The sequence below is a fragment of the Pelmatolapia mariae genome, linkage group LG7, assembly GCF_036321145.2.
Source record: "Pelmatolapia mariae isolate MD_Pm_ZW linkage group LG7, Pm_UMD_F_2, whole genome shotgun sequence".
In the NCBI taxonomy this organism is placed as follows: domain Eukaryota; kingdom Metazoa; phylum Chordata; class Actinopteri; order Cichliformes; family Cichlidae; genus Pelmatolapia; species Pelmatolapia mariae.
The window spans coordinates 42201567-42229018 of record NC_086233.1 but is presented as its reverse complement, the minus strand read 5'-3'; the positions used below and the strand labels follow the sequence as shown (position 1 = coordinate 42229018).

The following is a 27452-nucleotide window of genomic DNA, read 5'->3' as shown; positions in this document are numbered from 1 at the left end:
AGCTCGTCAGCACAGTCCTACTAATTCAAACTCCCACCCCCACTCCCCATCCAACCCCATTCTGGATCAAGGGTACATCAGATATCATTAACAGAGAGAAAGAGAGAGAAAAAATGGGGGAACGGTGGCCAAAAATACAGCGAGACGCAGGGTATTGGACATGAGAGAGGATGAGGCGTTCAGTGGGCATTTCTCTGGCTGCAGAGACACACATCATGGAAAGTGATAGAATCCCTTAGGGAAGAAAAGAAAAGATGTCCATGAGAGTTTCTGGAGCTGTGTAGAATGCATGTGTATCACTGTGTCTATGCTAAACCCCACAAACCTGTCAGCATCTGTCCACCTGTAGAGCTGCTGCACAACTATGTGATATACATTTGATAAAAGGAAAAAAGCTATTGAAAGCACTGCTTTTCTCCCATATCTCCTATAGGACTGGATTTTAATAAGTTAAAAAAATACTTGAAAAGCTCATGAAATGAGTTAAGAGAAGAGAAAAGTAAAACCATTCCTGCAAAGCTAAGTTGTAGTAGAAGTTTTTTTTTAATTTAAGAAAATCCTGGTCCAATGACCTGATGATGATCCCACATAAAACAGGATAATTTTTTCATTTTCTTTTCTTTGACCTTCACGGACTGTTAGGTTTTAAGGCAAAAGAACTATTTGGTTAACGGTTAACTTTTAGGAAAAAAACTGGCGTTTATGTATTTTCTGGTCAGGATGCTGAGCTCCACTGCAGCTAAAGGTGACAACGCTTGTGAACGCTTTACATATGCTTTATATACCCTCACCTAAATTTTAAACACAATATTTTCTGTCTCGCTACTTTTGGGGCGAAAGACAGTCTTGAATCTTTTTTCTCGTAAATTAGCCATAATCTTTTTCTTTATTGGAAAGCAGCTGAAGTGGTGACAGCTAACAAACATTACAACATATAACTTTTAAAATAACAATCAGTAATAAAAGTTAACTAACTAAATTAATTAATTAACTAAACTTTAACAGATATTTATACTGTTAAAAAACATGGTCTCAGATTCCTCAGTTTCCTTTGGCTTCAAAATCTGACCCATGTGCCATACCAGTGAGATGGGTCTCAGTTGTAATTTGGCAATTTGTAATTTAATCTAGACCGTTTAACCAAGTAGTCTTGGTGCCTAAACCTTAAAAAACAACTAGAGAAACTGAAATTGAACAGATAAAAAAAAAAACAGGACACAAAGGTTAAACAGTCCTGTGAATTATGCCACTTCATCTGCCTGCTTGCACATGGTTAAACATTGTGTGGCTGATTATGCTATGCAGTAAATATTATTAATTATAACTTTATTCCTTATTAACAGTAATGAACTTTTAACTTGAGCCTAATAACTATCAATACCGTTCACTCATGATAGCTGTTACAAAGTATTTCCATTTTGGAAAATGGGCGATTTGTGTTTTACAGCAAAACAACACAAAGTACGAAATACCCTCAGAGAAAAAGCCCAATACAAACAGTGGATCCGTGAGGATTTCTCTGAACACCACATTTATTGACCAGCAATTTCTGGCTTTTACCCGTCTAATGGAACAAAAGCTGGGACTGTTTCTGTGGTGCTCAACAGAAAGCACACAGGATACAACCTCATTACCTGTTACCACTACACCACAGCAAAAGGACATTTTACTGGGCTCTAATAAGCAGTAGCAAAATGATTATATTATTACAGTTGTTTTTTTTTTTTAAGATATGCCATCCTAGGGATATACAATTCAAAAATGGTGTGAGTGACATTTTTTCAACTTCTAGCTGCTAAAATAGTGCTGAAAATTATGTTCATTCACATGTTTAAAGGATTAAAGGGGAATCCTGCTAGTTTTAAGATTTTTCCTTAAAGTACTCCAGTCTTTTCTGAGCATGGTGGTGCTTCTGTAAAGACAGAAATCAACAAGATAGGTACTGAGCTGGGGAGTAGCATCAGCAACTTTATCATAGATAATAAATAGGCTGCTGACTTAGTCAAACTGGGACTTGTCACATAAAATGTGTATTCTAGGACAGTGTAGTGGATATATAATCTGCTTTACTTTCTACTTTGGTTTAGTCCTGTTTATTATTGTCTGTAAGGAAAGACAATTCATGCACTGCAGATGAAAGGTCATGGGTTATTATGGTTTCAGGAAACAGACAGGTATTGACTGAAGTGCTCTGTGACACAGAAATAATATATGTGAATAATTGAGATGGATGGCCTTCACTAACACGTGGACCTCTGTCTTTGTAAAAAAAATATTTTCAATGTTCACAAATGTTACATTACTACCTGTACTGTTTTGACCTTATGGTAAATAGTAAATGGAATCACACACATCTGGGAAAACTATGAATGTAGGCAAAAAAAAAAAAAACAACAGCAAAAAAACCCCTTCAAATCTAGCTGGTAAGGGGTTTTCATCATTAAAGTTATTGTGCCTTTAGCGAAGAAAAAGAAACGAAAGTAAAGATATCAAACAAGCACCGACTATTATGTCTATAGGACAATTTTATATTTTCTTTTGGATTTTTATGGAGAAACAAGTCTGCGACAGCAGTAAGACAGCGTCCCCTACCCGGTGACGCCTCGGTTTCTTCTTCTAATTTACTGCTGCCGCCTAGTGTTCATGCTCAATCACTGCAACCAAGAGCTCGCTCCGTAGAAAAGAATATAGAAAGACGGATTTCGTTAGTAAACTAATGCACACTCCAAGATGATTAATTAATTCGCACAGATCAGTTCATTCCACAAAGAGCTCTTGTGTTTTTTTCACAGTTTCAGTTTCTGCTTTCAGTTCACTTTTTCCTATCCAAATGGGTTCTCTTTTCACGATCCTTCTTATTATTTAAGTAAAACAAAACAAAACATTGCAATTGATTAATTTCGGATTTCTCTTAACAAATTAAAACGGTTGTTTTATTTTGTCTTATTTGATTTTATAATATTTGCATTTGTAGAGGTAAGATTTAAAATACACTTCTATTTTATTAATTTTGTTTTTTAGATATTTTGTGAGTGTTCCGGGGGGTTTGTCGGTTAATTTATATTTTGCACTTATTATTTTTGTTATTGTGATTGCTTGTTTTTTGTTTTTTGTCTTTTAATAAGATATTGGACTGGTTTGTTTTGGGGTTTTTTTTTTTACATCACCAACCAAAAGTTCACTCAGTTGATCACTGATTTGAAATCGGGGTTCTGTTGGTTTCCCTGACGTCCTGTCAGGAAAATAAATCAAGTGAGGATCACTGCGCAGGCGGCGGGGACGAGGCACTTTCTTAAGCAGAGATGGTGCGTATGAATTAAATGTATAATTTTTTGGTCAGTTTCATATTATACATCAGATCCAAAGACTGAATAAATGATACGGTATATTTTTACGTATAATATTTACTCAAGAAATCCTGAAAGCGGGTCCACTTACTCCCACAATGCTAACGTTAGCTGGCTAACTTTTGACTGCACTGTGAGTAAGCAAAACACTGCACTGCTAGCGTTAGCCGCACAGTGTTCAAAGAAATAGCATTCGTGTAGCTTATACTCAGCGTAGTCTGCCTAAGTAAATATTCATTTAGCTCCTATTAAATGTTGTTAAAACATGATGAGTTAAACATTTGTTAGATGAATCAAGAATTGGAAGGCTAACGCTCAGCAGCTAGGCTGAGTTAGCATCATTGAAACTAGCGATGGAAGTAGAATGTCTTACTTTCGTTTTCCCTTAATCCACTTCACCGGCCTTTAGGCTTTAAAAGCTAGAAAAAGAGAAATAATTATTTTGTGCAGAAATGTATCACTGCGAAGGCTGTGATGATTCCGCAAGTGTCCCATAGTAAATGTTAGTGATGTTCTGTAAAGGTTACTTAGCTAATGACAGTTAGCCGTCATTAAATTCTAACTGGTCAAACTTTTGTATGATGGGAGCGTTGCAGTGCGACATGGTGTATGAACATGACTGCATAGCAATTGCAAATCATTCCTGTCCCCACACGTTAATAATAATAATAATAATAATAATAATAATAAAAACGACAGATAAAGATACAGATACAAAAACACAGTGAAATACACAAAATCCAACGTTTTAATTGTGACGCTGATGAGGCGATAAAAGCAGAAATCCCCATAACTTTTTTTAACCTGCTCTTCGTGTCTGTTGTTATTTGGCTTGACGGACAATTGGAATCCATTTAGTATTTTATGATTGCCATTTACCATGCTCCCAGTATTTATGCTGCTATCTGGTCTTAATCCAGTATTAAAGTCAGTTTGGTGTTTTGTGTTTCGAGCCAGTAAAGAGATGCGTGTTTATAAATAATTTAATCACGGTGGTAATTTAAAACCTGGCTCTGGAAAAGTCCAACCTGCAGACAGTCTCTTTTGTAGTTGCCGTCTTCAGTCCTTGAGAAACAGTAGCTAACAAGAAAACTGCTGATAATGCAAGACAACTATGTAAGTTCAGCTCCTGTGTGTGATATTTTTATAATAGCTTTTTAAGTGACTGCTTGGTTTTTGTTTTTATTTTAGTTCCGCAACCAGTATGACAACGATGTGACCGTATGGAGCCCACAGGTAAGTCATGTCTTTCACTGACTAAGTGCACCATTGACACTTGGTAGCATGATGAGTGAAATAAGCCTGTCCATCTGTGAACAGGGGCGTATTCATCAAATTGAATATGCCATGGAGGCTGTGAAACAAGGGTCTGCAACTGTAGGGCTGAAATCCAGAACGCATGCAGTCCTGGTGGCGCTAAAGGTACAGTCATGCAGTGTTTGGTGGTGATCTTACGACATTGCAGTTTTTTTATGCCTTGGATAAATGCCAGAAAATTGGTCACTATACAGGCGTTGATCCTGATGCAGAAAAACAAGTCTGTAGGTTTTTATTTTTTAACACACTGTCACCAAGTATCTACACAATTATACTTCTTTCCTGAATATTTTGTGGGTCAGTGGTATGTTTCTGAGTGTCTCTAAACATATTAAAAGGATTTACTTTGTGTCATCCTGCCTACTTGTCTTATTTATAGAAAAGGGGGGGGGGAAGCCTGTTTCTTATAATAGGAAGTATATTAAAGTCCAACAGCCAAGAAAACCTGCAGCAGGTTATTGGTGTCAAAGCACAATAACTGAAAATGCACAATTGATGTGTCATGTTTCTCTTGCAGAGAGCCCAGTCTGAACTGGCGGCCCACCAGAAGAAGATCCTCCATGTCGACAACCACATTGGTATCTCCATTGCTGGACTGACTGCTGATGCCAGGCTGCTCTGGTAGGTAACAGTGACGCGGATGGTGCAGAGTAAGTCGCTCATGATTATAGTACATAATATTCTTAAATACAATTCCTACACCTTCTCTCCCACAGTAACTTCATGCGTCAGGAGTGCTTGGACTCCAGATTTGTCTTCGACAGGCCCCTCCCAACGTCACGTCTTGTCGCTCTTGTTGGCAGCAGTATCCTCTCTACTGTTATCAATCATACTAAAATATCTTATAGCATGTGTCTCCTGTGTGAGTGAGAGAAACTAGACTGTTTTCTGGTTGTCTTCATGAAAGGATTTAAAAAAAAAGTGAATCGTATGATTCTTGACTTAAACTGCAGAAACCCAAATCCCAACACAGAGATATGGAAGAAGGCCCTATGGTGTTGGACTCCTTATTGCTGGTTATGATGTGAGTTTGTTTCACGCCTGCTGTTTGTTAAATATCTGCCTGGATTTATGCATGTATAGCTTTATCTGCAGCTGAAAGACTATAAAGGTGTCAGTAGTCAGTGCAGTTGATATTTATTTGTTTTGTGTCAAACAGGACATGGGACCTCACATCTTCCAGACCTGCCCGTCAGCAAACTACTTTGACTGTAAAGCCATGTCCATCGGAGCGCGTTCCCAGTCTGCACGCACCTACCTGGAGAGATGCATGGATAAATTCTCCGACTGTAAGATCCACTTTTTAATTTTTTTAACCTTTTCACAAGCATTTACATTTAAAGCAGTTTAAACTGCAAATGAACGCTTATCCTGTTATTGTTAAATAACTAATGTATTTTGGCCATGACCATCTTGAGGCATTTTGGGACATGTTGAAATATTTTAGGCATCAATGCAGTTTTACAATATAAATGTGGATAAGTCAGTTTGATATGTGGGTTTTGTTGTCAGGTGTCCTGAATGAACTGGTCCAGCATGGCCTCCGTGCTCTCAGAGAAACCCTCCCTACTGAGCAGGACCTCACTACCAAGGTACCCCAGCTCCCTCCACACCCACCTGATACGTCACCACCTTACACACTCGGCTAGCACAAGTCTGGCCTTAAATGAGACATGAGCTTGTGCAGCACAGAGGCAGTTTCTCAGCACTGTGCCCTTTTTCTTTCAGAATGTTTCCATCGGCATTGTCGGGAAAGACATGGAGTTCACCATTTATGACGATGACGATGTTGCCCCATTCCTGGAAGGGCTAGAGGAGAGGCCACAAAGAAAGGTACTGCAAAGGTTTATCCAGTCCAGCTCCGGAGAAACATTTCCATGTCACTTCATTATAGTATACTATCTAAAATAAAACTGAAAAAAATAATTGTGTTTCAGGTTGCCCAGCCCGCAGATGAACCTGCTCCTGCTGCAGAGGGCCCTGATGAGCCAATGGAGCACTGAGGCAGCACGCCAAACAGTGATCTGCTTCCCGTAGATCCCAGACAACCACGTGACACTTAATGCAAGTCAAGAGAAATATTTAGAGGGGGGAAGATGTTGTGATGTGCCACTTGCTAAACTGTTAATCAAAAATATTCTCTGCTAACATCAAACAATGTGATGTTGCTTTTGTATGGTTAAATTGTACCATGATACAAGTAATAAACTCATTTTTGTTTTTGAATGCTGCTTCTGCTGCTCTCCATATTATTAGCTGACTCATGGCGAGTGTCGATACTTCAATTAACATTGCAGGCATCACCGAAGAGTCTGACGCAGTGCCATAAAGTAGATACTATAAAACTAAACGGCATAATTTGACGACCAGAATATACAGGAAAGTGTGTGTGAAACATCTTCACAGCATGTTAATCACTGATGTGCATTCTCAGGTGCTTTTACTCACAGTAGGTTTGTTTAGAAGACACTTCTTCATATTAAACACTGAGGAGAAGAGGACTCGACTAACTCCTGTCTAATTAAAAACTTGAGTTTTGTTCCTTCTTAAATTAAGAATAGTGTCATTTATTGCATTTGCTCACACAAAGGAATCCAAGAGCACAGTAGGAAAACTGTCAAACAAAATTTAAAATGACTGCAGTTTTAATGGTAGCGTTTCATTGCTGACAAAGGTGAGAAGAGGCACAAACATTCCAATATTGTGCACTAGGTATTAAGACAATTTGCATTCCCATTTGGGGTCTGATTCAGTCTTACTAGCTCTTGTTTTTTTTTTTTCTTTAATTTTAGATATACTTCATCTTCCAGTACCAGATATAATAACATTAGGTCCCTTAGAGGAACAGAACTGATGCCTTCTGACCTTCGTGCATACTGTCCACCTTTTCAGCACATCACCAGAAATCATGGAAGCACGTTATGTTCAAATGAGACAAAAATCTGATGAATTCATGCATGCAGACGGGTAATACTGTATTAGATAATGAGGGTTTTATAAACTTTATATATTACTGATATAAAATATGCCCTGTTCACATCTTTTCTCATGTATTCACTTCAAGTAAAGTTAAGCAAGGCTGGAGAAACTGTCATGCTATCACCAGCTTTCATGTTACTTCCGATCTGATGAGAACAGACTAAAAACCCCATCTGCCCTCACAAACCAGACCCCGGCTCAAGTTGACTGTATCTGAATCGCATAGGTCAGTTTGTGTCTTTCTTTGCTCTCCTCCTCTTGTTTCTCCGTCTGACCAAGCTGCAGGCCGTTTCCGAGTCCACTGGTTGCGCCAGGTCCTTAATCTTCTCCTCCTCCAATACGGATGTCATTCTCAGCGTGAGCTCCAGCTCTTTCAGGACTCCAACCAGTTCCTCCTCTGGGACACCCAGATCAATCTGACCCAGTTGCTTTCTGTGTTCGTGCATGTCCTCCTCCTCAGTTTTCCCTAAATCACTCTCTAACCCTACATCGTCTCTACTTGCTGCTGTCAGATCAGATTCTCTCGCAGCCCTTTTGCTCAGATCTTCTGCTTCCTCGACCACGTCTCCACCTGTGACGTCTGCAGGGAGGTTTTCGAGCAGGTCGGCCCCGTCGCCTTCTGTTCTCTCTGCCTCTGTCTGTGGACTGTGGTGGTGCTCCTTACAACAGCAGTGGGAATGTTCCCAGTATGGATGAGGCTCTTCTGGATAATCTGTGGAAAGTTTTCAGAAATGCAAATGACAGACAGACAAATGTGTGTCTGTTTGACTGTTAATGTGGATCAAAAATACAGCAGTTAGCACAGGATAATCTATATCTGTCTATCTTGCCTTCAGTATTGCAGCTTTACTTTGTAACTGAAATTTAGGTAAAAACTTAATTTTAAGCAAAGAAAAAAACTATTTAGTGAAATCCTATGAAACATTTTCCGACATACAGGGAATCGCTGGCTTCACTTCATCCCCGTGCAGTGTAAAGTTAGTTGCTGAAAGAGAGACTTTACTGACAGAAAGGCAAATAATTATAAGCAGTGCCTTGTTGCTTGGGAGAACTTTGAAAAAAACTTGGAAATCACACAAAAGTCTGGTCTGAATTTGTTCTTTTTGTGCATAAACCACAACCTTAAGCAACTGTTTTCATTGTTGCAGAGCTCTCCAAGGGTGTGTTAAATGGACAGTTAATTTGATGCTTTGGTCAATAAAGAATCTAAAATCAAAGAAATAAAGGAGCAATTATCAACTTCTTCACATGCAAATGCATCGAAATGATTTACTGAAATTCCACTTTCAAGTGTATTAAAGTAAACTAAGGGCAGACTATTAGGTGGAAGTCATCGCTCCAGTCCTTCACCCTGACTCACATATTGTTGTGGTCAGATATACATCAATATGATTTGAATGCTAATCAAAGCAAAAAAAGATCAAAATGTTTTAATTACTTTACGCCATTGTTTTAAATACTCTCTGCTGTCTGCAGCACATGCGGCCGAAAAGTGAAAAACAACCACTGATTCATTTTGTATGTTTGCATTAATTTATAAAGACAAACTGCTGATATATAGAGTCTGGAGTTTCTCACTCTAAAAATCATCAGCCCTAAAACTCCAGTATCAGTCTGGCTTTTGTCCGCGCACACACACACACACACACACACACACACACACACACACACACACACACACACACACACACACACACAGCAGTGGGTCTCCTGACTTCACTTCAGTCATTTTTTTTTGATTTAATGGGACTGCAGCTGGAGTTAAACACTGACCAGAGACCAGAGAACTGAGTATGAAAACAAAAAAGTACTTCAGAACCACAGCACAGGAAATGGATATATCAAAGTGCAGAAAGTTCTGAAGAAGAAATAAACTATCAAGGACTTAAAACCAAACACAGATCGCTCGTGTTCTGGCTGGATCATTTTATTCTTTACTTTGTAAAAACTGCCTTTTGATTGCTGACCAAAAATAATCATCATGATAGGAGGTGCAATCACAGCGTTCTGTGACTCTGCCTAAAAAAATATTCATTTTTATAAGTGGATGATTTCCCCTTTATAGGCAGTCTCCTTGGGACAGTGCTGCACTCCACTTAACACAACTTTCAGAAAGAGAGAGAGCCAAAAGTGGCTATGCTTAGATGTAGTAAGAATAGCACTTCCAATACTGACCTGAATAATGAAAACATCGCTGTATATGAAATGCAATCAACAGCCTGGCTGATGACAGAAAAATCCCTTAAGCTGAAAGAAGCTTAAAACAGCACCAGCTAAGAGAGCGCAGCTGTGTAAGTATCACAGTTTATACTTGAAAAGCAAAACTACAGAGGCCGTCCTGTGAATTCAGCAAAAACACAAAGACAAGCCAAAAAGGATGTGGAGGAAGTAATTGACAGCAAATGAACCTGTACCCAAGTGATGAACAGTTACAAGTGTGAAATCAAAGAGGATCACTTTCTTTTACAGCTGGAACAGAAAGAATTCAGTTAATAAAACACATTAAAAGGAAACAAGGAGAGAGCGAAGATGATGAAGTCACTTTTTTTCTTTCCTAAAAATCTGATAAGAAAACATTTTCCTGTGGGTAAAATATAATCTTTTACCTTTCCACTCATCCTGGGGCTTCTTCTCTGGAGCCATTCCCTCCACCAGCTGACCCTCCTGCATCATCTGTGTTATCTCCGTCAACTGCTGAAGGAGGCTCTCCTCCTGGTCTGCCATCACGCCCTTCACCCTGCACACAAGAAAACAGAAAAGTTTAAGCTTTGAATGAATATATTTAAAAGCCAGCTCTCTGAACATGCAGCAATGAGAGAAGTAAACACAGGAGAAAGGCACCAGCACAGGCCCATCTTAAGTTTACCACTGAACATCCAAAGGTTTCAGAGAAGGCTTGGGAGAGAGAGCTGTGGTCAGATGAGCCCAAAATCGAGCTCTTTGGCATCAACTCGACACGCTGGGTTTGGAGGAAGAAAAATGCTGAGTATGACCCAAAGAACCGCATTCCAACTGTCAAGCATGGAGGTGGAAATATTATGTTTTGGGGCTGTTTTTCTGCTAAAGGTACAAAACGACTTCCGTGCGCCGAGGGGCCAATAAGTAAACAAGAAACATCTTACTCCTGTGCTTGCCAACATGGGATTCTCCACCAAGTACTGGGTTGTGTCTTGCTTGGTGATCAACTTCTTATGTCACTCAGTGACACACAAATCAATTTCTAACTTTTATATGATGGTTTTTTTTCTGGATTTTTTGTTGATATTGTCCCTCTCATTAATATGAAAGTATCATAAAAATTAGAGACTGTTCATTTCTTTGTAAGTGAGCAAACCGACAGATTCAGCAGGGAGTCAAATAATTATACCCACACTGTATCTCTGCTGTGGAAGAGATTGTGGATGCATGAAATGAAAATAACAAACAAGCTCTATGGGTTTTGCAATTTTTTGTCTTCTGTAAAAGGCGTGCAGTCACCTGTTAGGACTGTGATGGGCGTTGGAAACAATCTTCTCCATCACCAGCTCTGTCTCCCTCAGCTTCTCCTGCAGCTGGGCCAGCTGGAAATCAGCTGGAGGGCCAAGAAATGACAAAGTCAGGAGAAAGGGTCACAGTACGTTTAAATTATGCAGACAATATAGATCAATGCACTGATGCACAGGCAGTCAGAATCATTTGAACAATGTACAGTTGTATTATTTTCTTTTTTACAACCTTGGGGTTTTTCTTATTGGGTTAATAACCAAACCAAACCAAAGATAAACACAAATGCTTTCTGAGAGCGAGTGACTTAATGCATGTAAAACAGCTTTAATAATGACTGAAATGCTCCCTTGATGTTGATGCTGGAAACCAAAAAAGGGGAAATTCTGTTTCTTCAACTTTATTACCACTACATAAAATGACAACGATCATTATACCCGCTCTTCAGACAATAATGAGCACAACAGTGATAATATGTGGCTCCTGCAGCGCTTCCATCAGAAAATAACATTAGATTCATTTAGCAGCTTAGTTACAAAAGCAAAAACGATGGGAAAGTGAGTGATTAAAAGTTGCTAAATGAGAGTGTGTAAAACTTACTGATCTTTCTCTTGAGGTTCTCTGAGCGTGATGCAGGGAACCTCCCCTCTGCTGGCTTGCTGCTCCCTTTAGACGTGATCTAGCAGAGAGAGAATCAGGATTAAAACTCCTAAAGAAACAACACAGCAAATCCCACAACCCCACAGGGAAGTGTGTGTTTGACTTCATGCTTTATAACAAACAACATCAGTCCTTTGCAGAAAAGACTGTGAACACTTTTCACTTCTTTATGGTTTCATTTTTACTTGACATTAAAATACTTTGACTTGTGCAATTTAGTGTAAATGATGAGAGATGTTTAATTACAGCTGCTACATGAAAGCTAGTTTTTACTTCAGTAAAGAGCTTTTAGGTACATCTCATGCTGTTTCTTCTCGCCAGCTGCTAGTACTTCACCTTAAAGAGGATGTAGAGGATGTAGAGCAAGATCCCGAAGCCATACACAGGGATGATCTGTCCTGCCAGGTTGGATTTGCCTCCAGCTCCCGCCCCTGTTCCTGCTCCCTTGCCTCTGCCTATGGCCTCTGTGTTGTGGGCCCTGGAGGCTCCGGACCCCGCGGCTCTCTGACCTCTGCTCTCTGGAGCCATCTGACGGTGCAACATTGGAGGGAACCGTCCTGAACCTGCAGTGAGGAGCAAAATGGGAATCAGTGCCACTGAAATAATCTTACTGTTGAAAGGCATTTTATTGTCTGAATTTTTTAAGTAATGCATTTTTTATTTGACTAGCACAGCACTCACTCAATAAATAAGTCAGGCTTTGCCTAAAGAGTTAGGCTTCATCTAATGTCTGTGCAGGTGCGCTAACAGATTCATTTTTTTTCCAAATATAACCCCTTTAAATACAAAACAGTTCGTATATAATACATGTATAACGGTACATAGTGTCATGTGTGTGTTTGGCGCCCCTCCAGGGAGGAAAATGCTACTACAACTAAAGTGATGCATAAATGATGCAGAACACATATTTTCGATTGAAATACTAACAAAAGAAATAGTATAACACAATTTAAAAATCTAATAAATTAAGATACTCATCCATATATAAAAAAAATCAACCATATGAACCGCAGCGGCAACCTGACCAGTAAAGAAAAGCCGTGAAATGCGACGTACCCTCCGGCCGCTCGGCAGCATCCTTCCTCCCCCGGGATAACAGCATTTTAGGAAGCAGCAACGCGACGCACAGCACGAGGCACGTCGCGAGGGTCACCTTCTGAAATGTTGACATCGCCATACCGACAGGTGAGCAGTCACCGTCCTCACAGAAATAACGACGATATTGTGTCAGATTTGCGGAGAGGGCGCAGACGAAGACTGGAGTGTGGTGAACTTCCTTGTTGGCTGGAGGAGCGGAAGTGCTCGGGAGCTGTAGTTACATAGTTTCGCCGTTGGGTGGCGCCAAATGATCGTATGAGTGTTTTTAATGTCCCTGGCTGGTAATGGAAAGATTTTGTGTGTGTGTGTGTGTGTGTGTGTGTGTGTGTGTGTGTGTGTGTGTGTGTGTGTGTGTGTGTGTGTGTGTGTGTACCACTTTATAATGAGCTTTATCATGAGCTGGCCATAATAGTTCATTTCAGACACAGGGTGCACTCCTTACACTGCCATTCATGAAAACATCATAGAGCTTCTAATAAAAGCACCATTATATCGAATGAATATCTGTTCATCATCACATCAAGTCATAGATTCCTGGGTCTAAAAATAATAACTATTATTATTATTTTATTTTCATTTTTTAATTGGAAACTGACTGGGCTAATCTAATAGAAAAATCTAATAGAAAGTGGAAGCTTGTCCCACAGCATTGAAGAAAACAGTGATAGGGTGGTCCTCATTAGTTTTAAGAAAAATGTGCCAGTACTTTGATTTCAGGAGGATTTGTCCACACTAAGGGGTTAAAAGTAGTGAGATGGAAAGTGTGCTTATACCATACAGAGATTACAAAGTATATCGTTTTTTGGGGGGGTTTTGTTTTTTTTTTTTGATTGGATTGGATTTTGGATCAAATGGGAAGCCAGTGAAAGTGTTTCATAGGGCCTAGCACTTGCATTTTTTTCCTCCTTCAGTAATAAAATACTTACATACAATTCTAAATTATTATCCTGAAAAACTAAATATGACTCCCACAGTAAACTTCAGCTTTCATGTAACTGATATTATACCTAAAAAGAAGCAGCCGCAGTTGTTAATATGATGTTTTCCAAAAGGTTGACACTATTTCATGTACTGCGTCGTCCCACTCACACATACCTTTTGTTGTCTCCTTCGTCTCTCCCTGCTTTTCTGCTCCTTAAAGATGCAGTAGGCAGAAATTTAGAAAGTGTATTTGTTAGAGGTAAAAACCTAACTAAGTGAATCCTAAAGTTCCCTGCTAAATCAACTGCACCATGCATGCGGACTAACCCTTAACATGGACTTGGTAGAGAGCAGGTGTACAGAAGGCTTTAAATGTTTTTATCTCTGAAAACAGGGACTGTTTCTGGCCTTAAATGTTGCCGTAAGAGCAGTAAGAGTGAAGTTGTGGGGCAGGCCACTGAACAGTAAATGTTTTTTCTAAATCTGAGTTCAACCCTTGGACATAAGAGTGTGATTTTTTTCCCAATTTCTGTCTGATATGAGTGGGATGCTCAGATTTTACTGAAGCAGAAAAATGCTGTGCACACGTTTTATGCCGTCTTGGAAAATGAACCATTCGCATATTCATCGTCTGAAGGAAGCACATTTGATTTTGTATTAGATTTTTTTTACGAGACAAGTTATTACTTTTGTACATTTGAAGGGAATATTTAGACTGTTAATTCCCTCTGGCGACATGTCTTTTCCCACCCATTACTGGCAATCTCAGTACATACAAAAAAACAAAAAACCATGAGCACACAAAGTGAAATTCAAATCCAGTTTAATTAGTCAAGAAAACAACAGCTTGCGAGCAGAATGAGAACAAACCTAGAGTGGGCTCGAAGTCCCATTCGAGGCTTCAGAGAGGAGAGGCGGGGAGATGGAGCTGGTACTCCTCGGTTGCTGAACAGAGCCAAACAATCTTTGCTAAAGTTTCCGTTTGTTTCGGGGCTTCCTTCGAGCCAGCTGGGTGGGGTTCACCACAAAAGACACTTCAGTGACTGCCAGAGCGATCTGACAATCAGAGGGAACTTTGTATTTTTCTTTGATGGATGACTTGGTTGGTGCTATGTGTGGCCTGGCTGACTTCTTTCCATCCATCTAGTGTTTCACATTTGGTGAAGTAGACTATGAATTATTTGCAAACACTAGTTCACTCTTTTTCTGTTCACCGTCCACATTAGGTCCTCTGGAAAATATCTTCTGATAGTTTCACTACCCCATTTTCACTCCCCAGTCCATCTCAAGTCCATCTGATCAGAACTGTCAGCTTTAAGGGAAATAGTCACGCAGCTCTGGAATAAAGAGTTCAAAGTTGGGCTGCTGGAAATGTGTTCAATCAATGTTTTTTTTTTCTCTTTTTTTTCTTTTTTCCATACAGTTCAGTCTGAAACAAGAAGCTGATGAGGTGTGCGCTGCTGTGAGTTTCATAGTCCAGCTGGCTCACAGTGGTCCTTTCTCTGATCTGCACAGAGAGATGGAAAACATCAAATATGTCAGAGTGAGGTCTGGGGGCTTCACAAGAAACAATATCATCAGCTTTATGTATCCAATAACTGCAGTGTAATAGCAAACAATGGTTTTGTATTATGAACAATACACTGTGTGCTACAAGGGTACTTTCAATAAAAAGTAATATTTTTCAGTTTTAGGAAAAACGTGCTAAATACATCATTTATTTCATGCTCAGCTCTCATAATGAACACGAATATGAAAGTTTAACAAAGCTGTTGCTGCCGATGATAGTGTTCTCCTCATAAGAGTTTAATTTTCTCTTTTATTTATTACAGTGTCGTCCTTCCTGTTTAATTTGCCTGTGTTAGTTTTCTTGTCTTCTGTGTTTCCACTTCCTGTTTTATTTTGGTAATTGCTTTTCTTGTCTTCTGTGGTGTGGCTTCACTTCATCTTTCTTTTCCATCCTTTGTGTCTGTTTTCCCTGCCCTTGTTATCTTTCACCTCTTTGACTGTTCAGCCTGCTCTTTTGTTCAGACTCTCTGTTTGACTCCATTTGTCCACCTCCCGTTTCTTCTGCTCCTTTTAACAAGTTCCTGTTTTGTTTTCCTGCTGCTTTTTAGACTTCTAAAGATCTCGAAGAAATGATTCATCACTTAAAATCCTGCACCTCTTTACTTGAACCCATTCACACCAAACTATTCAAATCTGTATGTCATTGTTTTACAAATGGTAAATGGCTTGTATTTGTATAGCGCTTTACTAGTCCCTAAGGACCCCAAAGCGCTTTACACATCCAGTCATCCACCCATTCACACACTGGTGATGGCAAGCTACATTGTAGCCACAGCCACCCTGGGGTGCACTGACAGAGGCGAGGCTGCCTGACACTGGCACCACCGGGCCCTCTGACCACCACCAGTAGGCAACGGATGAAGTGTTTTGCCCAAGGACACAACGACCGAGACTGTCCAAGCCGGGGCTCGAACCAGCAACCTTCCGATTACAAGACGAACTCCCAACTCTTGAAACACGATCGCCCCTCAAATCCTTTAGTAAATATTATCAGCAGCTCTCTGCAGACCTGCACTTTCCATATTTCTCACAAATGTGCTGTAATCACACTGCTGCTCAAGAAAAATGACTTAGTGATTGGTAATTCATAATTACAGACCTAATTCTAATCTTTCTTTCCTCAGCAGAATATTTGAAAACACACTTTGCAAACAACTAAATGGAGAATTCAACTTGAAGTCTTTGTGATAAGTACCAATCAGGATTTAGATCCACAGAAATGGTCACGCTAAGGTCATCAGTGAGCTGAAGCTCAACAGTGATTCACAGAGTTTCAGTTCCAACATAGAATTACCTTTTAAATCCTACTATTAGATCACACAGGTCTCAATGGTCTGTCCCCCTGGTACAGCTCTCACTTGTTCACTGTTTACAACCCAGTCAGACTTCTCAGGTCATCAGGTGAAGAACTTTTAAATGTTCCTAGAATCACATCAAAGTATTCTGAAGATGCTTCCAGTTATTGTTCTGTTCTTTGGAACAAGCTGCCTGCTGACCTGAGATTAATTGCCTCTATGAATTTACTCAAAAATAGACTAATTTTATTTTGCCACTTTCACTCCCTTAAGGCGTTTTAAATCTACACAGGTTTTTATGCTTTTATCTTCAATTCAATTCAATTTATATCACAATAGTCAATTTTATATTATACAGTAAAGACCCCACAATAATACAGAGATAACCTCAACAACCAGATGTCCCCCATATGAATAAGCACTTGGTGACAGTGGGAAGGAAAAACTCCCTTTTAACAGGAAGACACCTCCTAGAAAATTGGATAAGCGGTCACACGAAGTAGGCTATTAACTAATTAAATTAGCCAAGGGTTTCCCTTGGACGCTCACATGAAAGAGTTTATGTTATAATTATGGATAAGTGCACTGGCAACAAAGTAGCTAATTTTACAAAGAAAAGTATAACTATATTGTGGGAAAAATATGAAAAGGTTGTATTGATAATGCTGACTGTCTCATACTACTGTCGACAACATAAGTGGTACGAGAGGAAAAGCAGTGTACAGCAGTCTAGCTTTAAAAGTTCTGTTTGGATGTGTGTTTGCACTTCAAGCATTTTGGTCACCGAGACTAGAAAAGAAAAACTCTATTATTAATGATCAGTCTATTTGAAACCAAGAAAGAAAAGTGGAAAGACGGTGAAGTTAACAGAGTTGTTAGCATCACAACTCTATCATTAAAACATTAAAACACAGGAGAATCTGATGGATTATAAATGAGTATTTTAGGTGTTTTAGGATCATCTATCCATGAAAAAAAAAATTTTAATTTGTTTGTTGCCAACTTGAAAAGATAAGAATTTATATTTCTTACTGATCAACAGGGAAACACAAAGACATTAGAGACTAATGAAAACCTCCTTCTATCTGTGCTCAGAGGTCAGAGGGATCCTCCAGGAATAGTGATGCTATGATTGTTTTGTAGGCAGGGATTTCATAGCTGCTGATCTGTAATCTATAACGTGACCTCAGTCCCAGTACCCAGTACCCTATTAAGAAGTGAACTTTTTAGTGCAGATAACCGAGGGTTACCCAGATAAGATGAAATCCTGCTTTGTATTAAAGGCCTCTGATGGTCAGAGATCAGTGCACTGTTTTTTCCATAGCCATAAACAAAAACATGCTGCAGTTTCTACGATGAATGCAATCCTTTATTTGCTCACAGAAGCCTTAAGTTTGTGTTTTTACATAAAATTTGTATTTAAAATAATGTTCTGAGCAACGTGTGCTGTTCAAAAACTATAACAACAACTGCACTGCATTGAAAGCAACTCACAGAAATGTAACCTAAAGAGTCAAATAGAAAGCATCACCTAGAATCCAACACTGGTAGTTTTTCTTTAACACTTGTTTTAAAAAACTCAGGAGCATAATTAATGTTTAATTCTCCCAATTGGAGTGTAGATGAATTTACCTGCTCTCTATACTTTATTTACTTCTGCTTTACTTTCACCAAAGGCTGTTATCTCACTATAAAGCACTATTTTTTTTTCCAAGTTTGTGTTCAGTGGAACACAAACTTGTTTTTATCTTTATTATTTTTCACAATAAAATGTTCTTTGTAGTGTTTGTTATTATTTTTATGCTTTTTTTAATCTACATGTTAACCAGCTGTTTGAAGGTGGAAAAACACACAACATGTGCAGTGGTCCAGTGGTCACATTCATGAAAACTCAAAAAGGAAAAAGGAAAAAAAAACATCCTACATCAACAAAGCTACTTGGATCTCGAGAGAACATTTATAAAGAGTTACAACCTTACGAAGCCAAAAAGCTTTCACTGTATCCATTTTATCAAAATTACAGGGTTGGGGCCACATATCTAAAGTAGACTCCCATTTTAGAGAGCTCCAAGCAAAACATGCAGCATATGACAAACATCTGTCTGCATTTGTAATAAAGTTACCTCATTTTTAACCTGAGTTAACAATATACTTGCCTAAAACCTTGAATACTCTGGTGTTTATGTCCCTGAATACATTAAGATGTTTCTTTTTTGAAAACAAATGATATCTGCAAGATTTTTCAACATTAACTGGAAGATCAGAAATCATTCACAAGCAACTCTCAGCTTCCAGTGTCCAATTGTGCAGGGCGATGGTGTGTATTTTACTGCTGTAGTAGTACAATTAGCATCATAATGATATGTTAGGCCACTGGTGGCTTTTGGGAATGTTTCTGACCTTGAAAACTTCATATTTGTGGATTGCCTGCTTTCAGCTTTCCTCAAACCCTTTGCACTCATAGCCCAACACCGCTCACACGCCCATCTAAAGGCAGAACCCAGGATGTAGTTCCACAGGATTTATGTGACTACAGTTAACAACTTTATAAAGAGTTCTACAGATAAGGACAGAATTATTATGATTATTCTCTGGCAGCACGGTGTTTAGAACTGTTGCCTCACAGCAAGAAGGTCTTGACTTGACCCCACCATCTGGCCGGAGTCTTTCTGTGTGGAGTTTGCATGCGTTCCCCGTGTTTGTATGGGTTCTTTCCGGGTACTCCGACTTCCTCCCATAGTCCAAAGACATGTTAGGTTAATTGGTGATTCTAAATTGCCCATAGGTGTAGATGTGGGTGCGAACACTGACAACGTGTACAGGGTGTACCCCGCCTCTCGCCCTATTGTAGCTGGGATAGGCTTCAGTCCCCCAGAACCAGAACAGCAGCGATGGATCATTTTGTCATGTATGTAAAGCTTAAATTCTCTCTAATAACAAGCAAGAATACACAACTTTAAGTGGAGTTACAGGGTTGCAGTGCAGAGAACATCTCCAACCACAATGAATATGTTGTCCCATTGTAACGCTCCCATTATTACAGCACTGGACAGTATATCTGACAGGGGGGAAGAAATACTTGCAATGTTGGAAGCTTTATCCAGCGTTTTAATGGCTGGAATAAGCATTTTTGCTTTGCTTAAGACCCTTGAGCCTTGCTTAGCACATTGCAAAGTACACACTGTACTAATTAATTCTGTGTGAATCACAAAAAGTGATCTGGAAGCACATATTTCTTTAAGCACAGCGCACTCCCTTAGTTTTACTACTGATAAATTTCATAAAAGCAAACATATTAATCTTCCTAAAGTAGCCAAGAAGATATCCTTTAGGGACCAATATCAAGCAGAGAATTATTAATCAGTTACTTCAAAGAAAAAGCCGTACTCAGAACCACACTAAAGCTTTACATGCCTATACTGATTAATACTTTGATATAGTGGATAGTCAGTGATTTAGCTTCAGCTGTTATAGGAATATATTGGCAATGAGTCATCAGACCCAAAGGTAAATCCAAAAGTTTATATAAAAAGTTTTGCTTTATCCTTAAAATTAAATCTCTAACCTTTTGACCAAAGTTAGCTAAAGCACAATGTGGGCCAGAATGTTTGCAAATAATCTTGAAAGGAAATTCTGAAATTTCACACAATTACAATTTTTCTGAACGGAAATATACGGAAGAAATGTATTACTGCAAAGATACCGGCCTCCCTATGTCAGTTGTTACACTGACATATTCACACAATAGATAAGTATTAAGTATTACTGCAGCCAGAGATGTTGATCATAAGGATTCTTGATTGAGCCATCTATAAAGCCAAGTAACATGCATGCATAGCAAATTTAAATATTGGGGTTGAAAATCATTTTTTGAGGCAAACACACATTTGACTGTTGCTTCACTACAAGACGGTAACAGTTGAAATAAAAGTTACGGCTCTCCCACCATTCATTTAGATAGGAGAGGTGCTACCAAAGCTGGTTTCACACATGAATTTCAGACCATTTTTTTCAGACCTCTGCATGCCAAATTATCTTTGCAAGAGACTGAACCCCAGGTTGAATGAGACATATAGTACAAAGCACTTTGAGTGTTCGAGTAGAAAAGCCCTATACACCAGTCAGGCATAACATTATGACCACAGACAGGTGAAGTGAATAGCACTGAGTATCTCTCCATCATGGCACCAGTTAGTGGGCGGGATATATATTAGAGAGCAAGTGAACATTTTCTCCTCAAAGCTGATGTGTTAGAAGCAGGAAAAATGGGCAAGTGTAACAATTTGAGCAAGTTAGACAAGCTTCAGATTGTGATGGCTATGTGACTGGTTCAGAGCATCTCCAAAACTGCAGCTCTTGTGGGGTGTTCTCAGCCTGTAGTGGTCAGTATCTATCAAAAGTGGTCCAAGGAAGAAACAGTGGTAAACTAGCAACAGGGACATGGGAGGCCAAAGCACACTGATACATAGGGGGATTGAAGGCTGGCACATGTGGGCCGATCAAACAGGCAAGCAACTGTGGCTCAAACTGCTGAAAAGGTTAATGCTGCTGGTAGAAAGGTGTCAGAATACACAGTGCATCACAGTTTGTTATGTATGGGATAGCCACAGTCATATCCAAAGAGACCCCTGTCCTCCACTGAAAGCACTAACAATGGGCACCTGAGTATAAAAACTGGATCACAAAGCAACATCACGTGGATGCTGGTGTCCATGTGCATCTGTGGGACGTGCCGGACAAACAAGTCTGCTTACATGACTTAAGGGCTCTGTGCTAACGTCATGGTGCCAGATACCATAGCACACCTTTACGGCCTTGACGGGTCCAGCACAATATTAGGCAGGTGGTCATAACGTTATGCCCGATCAGTGCATAAGAAGCAATCCATTTACTATTTACTATTTAAATCAGCACAATCTAACCACACAAAGACTTAATATGGGGAGGCTTGCATGTTTAAGTGAGGTTAAAGTGTAGTCCAAATTTTCACATGTCTGTTAAGTACTGGATACCTGTCAAGTGGTAAAACCTTGTGCAAAGTCTGTAAAATATTCAGTCTGATTAATATGTGGCTAAGAGATTCCCACGTTTATGCCTGAATGTCACATAATGTGGAAAACAAACTAAACATTTCTCTGCAGGAATTCTAAATTCGCAACGTCTTGTTAGGGACTCTCGTGTCTGCATGTGGACATATTTGGGATGATCCTGGGCACTCACTTGTATACCTTCCTATTATTTAAGTGCATGGTTTAGTTCAAACTGTCAGACCGTGTGTCTGGAACTGTAATTCACCGTCATCAGAATATTACCTCTTACTGAGGCTGCCTCTCGGTGCTGCCATTAAGATGGCCCCCTTCATAGTCCAGCTGGCACAGGATCATGTTGTTCTTGAGGAAAAACTTGTCTCCCACGCAAAATCTGCAGAGAGAAATCAAAATATGGAACTGGGTCTTGGTTCTTGCTACAGCCGAAGTGAATGATGAGGTCCCAGAGGAGCATTTCAGGCATATTTTCAGCATACATCTGTAGCTATGATGCTTAGAAATTTAATCTTGCATGACTGCTGCCTGATTAACTATCTGAGTGATATACAAAGTCTTTAACCCCTTGAAGTTTTTCAAGTGAAGGGGATTTCATTGCATTCTGATTACGGTGCACTGCTAATATGGTCTTAATGACCAGTGAGCTCACCAGTACATCTCCGAGATAAGTCAACTGAATTTGATCTCCCTGGCTAATTGCTACCCTAATCTTACCTCTGGCGGCAGAGCTGACAGGCAAAGCAGTCTAAATGGTAGACGTTGTCTCTGGCTCTCATCACCATCTCAAAGGCAGGGATCAGCTTACTGCAGGCTGCACAGTTCCCCGTCACCCCAAAGAGCCTGCAGAGGGAGAGAGGGCAACAAGCAGGCCTGTAATCTGGACAAACACAGATACATTTCAGCCAGGAGCTGCAGAAGGAAAAAAAACACTGAACTAGAGGACAAAAGGTAGCCTGTGTGTCCCAGAGAGCATCACAGATGATGCTCGAGCACCGTTCGCAAATAATCACTTCAATTACTGATTTATAGCGGTGAACCGCACTGCGTTTCCTGATTATTGATGGCTGTTTCCACTCCCCCTAATGCAGAGCCCACATTATATACATATAAGTGCAGCCAAGTGTGAAAAACCATTCAAATCGCGCCTCTAGTAGTAATTATGAGGAGATGATAGTATGAGCTTCTCATAATAAGATCTGGAGCTGTGTCATTAAGCTATGGCTGCAACTAACCATTAAGTTTATAATCAACCAATCTGCAGACTCGACAGTCAAAAAGCTGGAATGTGAGCGAAAGGCAAGAAAAGCTTGAATTTCTGCAGAAAACGTTTCATGTTTTTACTTGTCAAATGGCATGTATGATTAATTGTTTCAGCTTTGTTGCCAAAATTAGTCCAGACACCCCATGTGGACAGATAATGAGAAAACCACAGGGTTTGTAATGCATCACACAAACTCCAGTAAGTCAGTTAAAATCAGTTTTATCTATATCACAACAAATAATCACCTCAAAGCTCTTTATATTGCATAGTAAAAATTGCATGAAAACCCCAACAGTCACACGACCCCCTATTAGCAGCACTTGGTGATAGTGGGAAGGAAAAACTCCCTTTACTAAGAAGACACCTCCAGCAGAACCGGGATCCGGGTTGGACAGATATCTGCTGTGATCAGTTAAGGGTGAGAGGATAGAGGAATCATTGTTAGTTATTCAGAGTATTAGCAATACACTGAATACCTCTTAGCCTGTGATATGTTCTTTCTCCATTTCCTCCATTTATTTACAATAGTTTGGCATTAAAGGTTCATTTTTAAAATCTAGTTAGCTCATCAACAGCTGATTATACTATAAAATGTCTCCAACAACGTCTGATACGTTCTGACATTACAGTTTTTCTGTTAAATGTTTTTCATTTGGCAAATGTCCCATAAATTCAGAACCTAAACGATATCCCTAACCTTACATAGGTCGCCAACAATCTGAGGCATGTTAAGAGGTTAGAGGTATAGCACTACAGTTAGCAAGCCTGGAAAAAAGTCAGTACACTCCATTGTTTTAACAGTGTTGCTCTGCCAACACTGTGTGAAGGTAGGGTTACAACTTTCCATCTATTCTCTTCAAACATCTGTTATTTCTGCACTAATCTTTTTTCTTCACATATGTGAGCGTTCAGAATATCAAATGTGAGAGTTTTCATAAACTGGATATGAGCTCTATTACTAATGCATTACTGCTGATAGAGAGCAGCAAAATAGAGATTAACTGATATGAAAATGTCACGATTTATATGAAATGTCAGTTGCTTTAAGAAGAAAGTCAATTTATTACTCTCTTCTGAAACTCCAAATTTATCTGGCAACTTTTGAACCTTGTCCTCAGACCACCTGAGAACAAACTGTGTTGCTATAAATGCTTTGTGCTGGCCAGCTGCAGATGGCCTCACCGCTTATTCACCTCTAACAGAATGACCAAATAACTCCCCAAGAGCCCGGCACACACGAAGACAAGTGGCTGCCGCTGATTTCCATATTCCATTAGAGGCTAAATAGAAAAAGGGGGCTTTGGAGGAACCCTTATGGAAAAAGGTCATCCATGTAATAAGGGAGAAAAGCACTGAGCAGCCCTGGATTACAAATGGAAAACGTCATCAAATGAGTGACCAACGCGAGAACAAAAATGAGACCTAATTAACGGAATGTTCTGATCTAACGAGCTCGAGTCAGGCACCTGGTGGGTTTTTTTCCTGCTCCTTAACGAGGCTACGAAGCTCAATGCTAATTCTCTACAAATGGTCCAATTAAAAGAAATCACATGGTTTTAATCCCACTCTTCAAAGGCTTTTGGTCTGCACCCTTGCAATGATGAGGAAAACAGGAGGCAATCTAGCCAATTTAACTGTCAAAAGGGGTTTTGGTCTCTTAAGTGCAGTGCAGCTAATGAGCGACTTAGCTCCAACCAAATCCAGCTGGATTGTACATGAGACTAACACATGAGTTCAGCAATGTGGCTGCGATATCAGGAGTTCTCTTGCTGACCTGACACCACATATCATTATTTCTAGGCAAGAAAAATCAGAGGCATATAACTCTCAGTGGAGCCCGTTGACGCAGACAAGGTTTGTTTATAAAGGGTTGATGGTTTTAAAAAGGCTAAGGTAGAAATCTATTTAAACCCCAAGTACATTGAAACATACTTACCTGTATAGTCATCCTGTAACAAATCATAGTCACAAAAGGTGCAGAATAACTTCAGATATTGTACAGATGGCCGTGCACCGTAATCATGAGGTGGCCAAACCCTAAAGGATATCCTGCTTTATAGTCAGTTTTACTCTAATTGGGGCAAGAACTTGGTAAATTAATAACATGGGAACATAAAGGGAACTTAAGGCAAGTGTATCAAACCATGAACTCACTAGGAAAATTTTTATTGAGCGAAAAAATTAAGCAGTGTCATGTCTTGATGCATGCTTAATCATCCATGTAAGTAAATCCCAAAAAGTTGATTCTGTTCATCTGGATGTAGTGCTTTCAGTCCAGATGAACACCTGCTTTGGCTTCATTTTTCAGACCTGCAGTCTGTGGTGCTGCTCCTTGATGAAACTATCCACTTTGTATGAGTTTATACTCTCCCTGCCCTCACCCCTGGCCAGTCACAGCAGATGGCCGACCCTCCCTGAGCTGGTTCTGCCAGAGGTTTCTTCCTGTTAAAAGGGAGTTTTCCTTTCCCACTGTCGCCAAGTGCTTACTCATAGGGAGTTGTCTGATTGTTGAGGTTTTCTCTCTATCACTGAAGGGTCTTTAACTTATAACAAAAATTGATTTGTTTGTGATTTGGCACTATCTAAATAAAAGTGTATTGAAACTGAAAATTGAAAAGACAACGGAAACATTCACAAAGTGCAAGCTTCACTGTTCTGCCTTTTCTTTCTTATGCTGCATACAAGATGCTTATGTCTGTGTAAGTTTACTGCAGACAGCTGATGTTCTTATTTGTGCTCTTGAACCCATAAACCTCAAAACTAGTCCATGTTTGGATAATGTAACCGTTAACCAGTCACCCTGCAGGATAAACCCTTTCACAGGGAAAAACAAATGAGTATTTTTCCACAAGACTGTAACACAGAGTCAAAATATGGTGACTCAAAACATTCCCTCTCAAGCACACCACATCCAAACACTGTCAAATGATGCTTGGACAGATTTAATTTATTTACTGACGTGTTGACGATTGTGGACACTTGATTGCCTGTAAGGGCCACTTGCTTCACTTTGATATCGTAGTACCATTCTCTAAGAAAAACGCTCACATTTCACATATGGGAGCCATACCTCAGGTAGTCTCTGCGGCAAAGGATGAGGTTGGCCCGGGTGTAGAGTGTGGAGCCCACCCGGCCCAAGCGGCAGTCACAGCAGGCACACTTCAGACAGTCCTCATGCCAGTATCTGTCTAACGCCTGAAGCATGAAGCGGTCCCGTATCTTCCCATTACAGCCAGCGCAGCCCCTCGGCTTTTCTCTGGACTGGAGGGACACAAGAGACACACCTGGCAGGAAAAAGGCCAAGAAACAGACAGACACAGAGACAGACACAGAGACAGACAGAGGAGATTCAGTGTTAGTTTTCTGTCAGGAATGAGACACAAAGAGTGAATGTCAATAAGGGCTTTTTCTGCAATCTATTTTTTAATTGTTGCACATTAACAATATAATAGAGTATAATAGAGCAAGCACATATATATATATACTTCATTAGGGAAGTCTGTGGGACATTTATCTCTATTTCTAGTTTTATGACATTGTAGGAGATGTGTTGTTTCCGTTTATAGATATAAGTAACCTGAAGCATGTTATTGGTTTAAAGCCTCTATGATTCTGTCAACATCATCAAAATCGACCTGATGTGGTAAAATAGTTGCTTGGGGTTGCATTGTGTTGCACAGGTGTGCCCATTAAAGTGGAAGTACTGAGTACCAGTTTAAGCAAGGAAACGTGTACTCACTCTCCTCCTTGTCCAGCACCATCCTTTAGGTAAACGGCAATAATCCAACAGTGGGAGAAATACCAGCCTTTACTCTCCTGCGTGGAAGAGCGGTAACAAACACAGAGGCCTGGACGCGCTGTTTGAACCTAGAGTCGCTCAAACTTCAGCTCCGCTCTTCATAGTCCCCGAAGAGAGAGCCGAGAGAAACAGCCGCGGAGTCGCTCTCTTTTCCCTCGCGCGTAAAAATAGCCCGTGGATGGATGAAAACAGCTTCTCGGAGTATCACCTTGCCCGGCAGTAGAGATGTCCTCAAATCAACAGTGGCTTAGCATTATCTTGGCTGATGTCAGTGCGTAAGTATTTCTCTATCTGCACAGGCTGCGGCTGTTCCCCTCAAATGAGCCCTTCTGCACACAACGAGACTCCCCCTCCTCTCTCTCTCTCACTCCCCTATCTGTCTCTCTCTCTCACTGCAAAAAACTCCCAGAGTCAAATGTTTTTTTAACGCTGCGTGCTAATTATATAAAGTCATTATGTTCAGATCTGATAGTAACCGCCCCCTCCCTCTCCAAATCAATTATTCAATACACAGTCACACACCAGGACAGCCCGGGCCTGAGGTGTTTTAAAATGAGCTTATTCAACTCCAAGGACACCAATTATCTCCAGGGCGCCCTGTAGTCAAAGCTGTGGCTTTTCAGCACGACAGATGCAGAGCCTTTTTTGTGCGCGAACGTGCACAGGCGCGCGCCTGTT

At 40.0% G+C, this 27452-nt stretch overlaps 3 protein-coding genes across 3 annotated transcripts; 1 reads left to right on the top strand and 2 right to left on the bottom strand.

Annotated features, from left to right (window-relative positions):
• The first annotated feature begins 3223 nt into the window (after positions 1 to 3223).
• Positions 3224 to 6890, top strand: psma1 (proteasome 20S subunit alpha 1). Its single transcript, XM_063479155.1, has 10 exons — positions 3224 to 3305; positions 4539 to 4583; positions 4668 to 4769; positions 5182 to 5285; positions 5381 to 5469; positions 5618 to 5688; positions 5824 to 5953; positions 6177 to 6256; positions 6393 to 6497; positions 6602 to 6890. The coding sequence occupies exons 1-10, from the start codon at positions 3303 to 3305 to the stop codon at positions 6665 to 6667; spliced, it is 795 nt and encodes a 264-aa protein (XP_063335225.1). The 5' UTR covers positions 3224 to 3302; the 3' UTR covers positions 6668 to 6890.
• A 317-nt stretch (positions 6891 to 7207) lies between these two features.
• Positions 7208 to 13086, bottom strand: ric3b (RIC3 acetylcholine receptor chaperone b). The gene is made up of 6 exons (XM_063479153.2): positions 12843 to 13086; positions 12123 to 12349; positions 11727 to 11805; positions 11121 to 11214; positions 10250 to 10380; positions 7208 to 8355 (listed from the first exon to the last, which is right to left on the bottom strand). The coding sequence occupies exons 1-6, from the start codon at positions 12961 to 12963 to the stop codon at positions 7871 to 7873; spliced, it is 1137 nt and encodes a 378-aa protein (XP_063335223.1). The 5' UTR covers positions 12964 to 13086; the 3' UTR covers positions 7208 to 7870.
• Positions 13087 to 14611: 1525 nt separating this feature from the next.
• Positions 14612 to 27157, bottom strand: LOC134631135 (rhombotin-1-like). Its single transcript, XM_063479152.1, has 5 exons — positions 26715 to 27157; positions 26046 to 26259; positions 22429 to 22554; positions 21982 to 22090; positions 14612 to 15312 (listed from the first exon to the last, which is right to left on the bottom strand). The coding sequence occupies exons 1-4, from the start codon at positions 26734 to 26736 to the stop codon at positions 21985 to 21987; spliced, it is 468 nt and encodes a 155-aa protein (XP_063335222.1). The 5' UTR covers positions 26737 to 27157; the 3' UTR covers positions 14612 to 15312; positions 21982 to 21984.
• Positions 27158 to 27452: the final 295 nt, after the last annotated feature.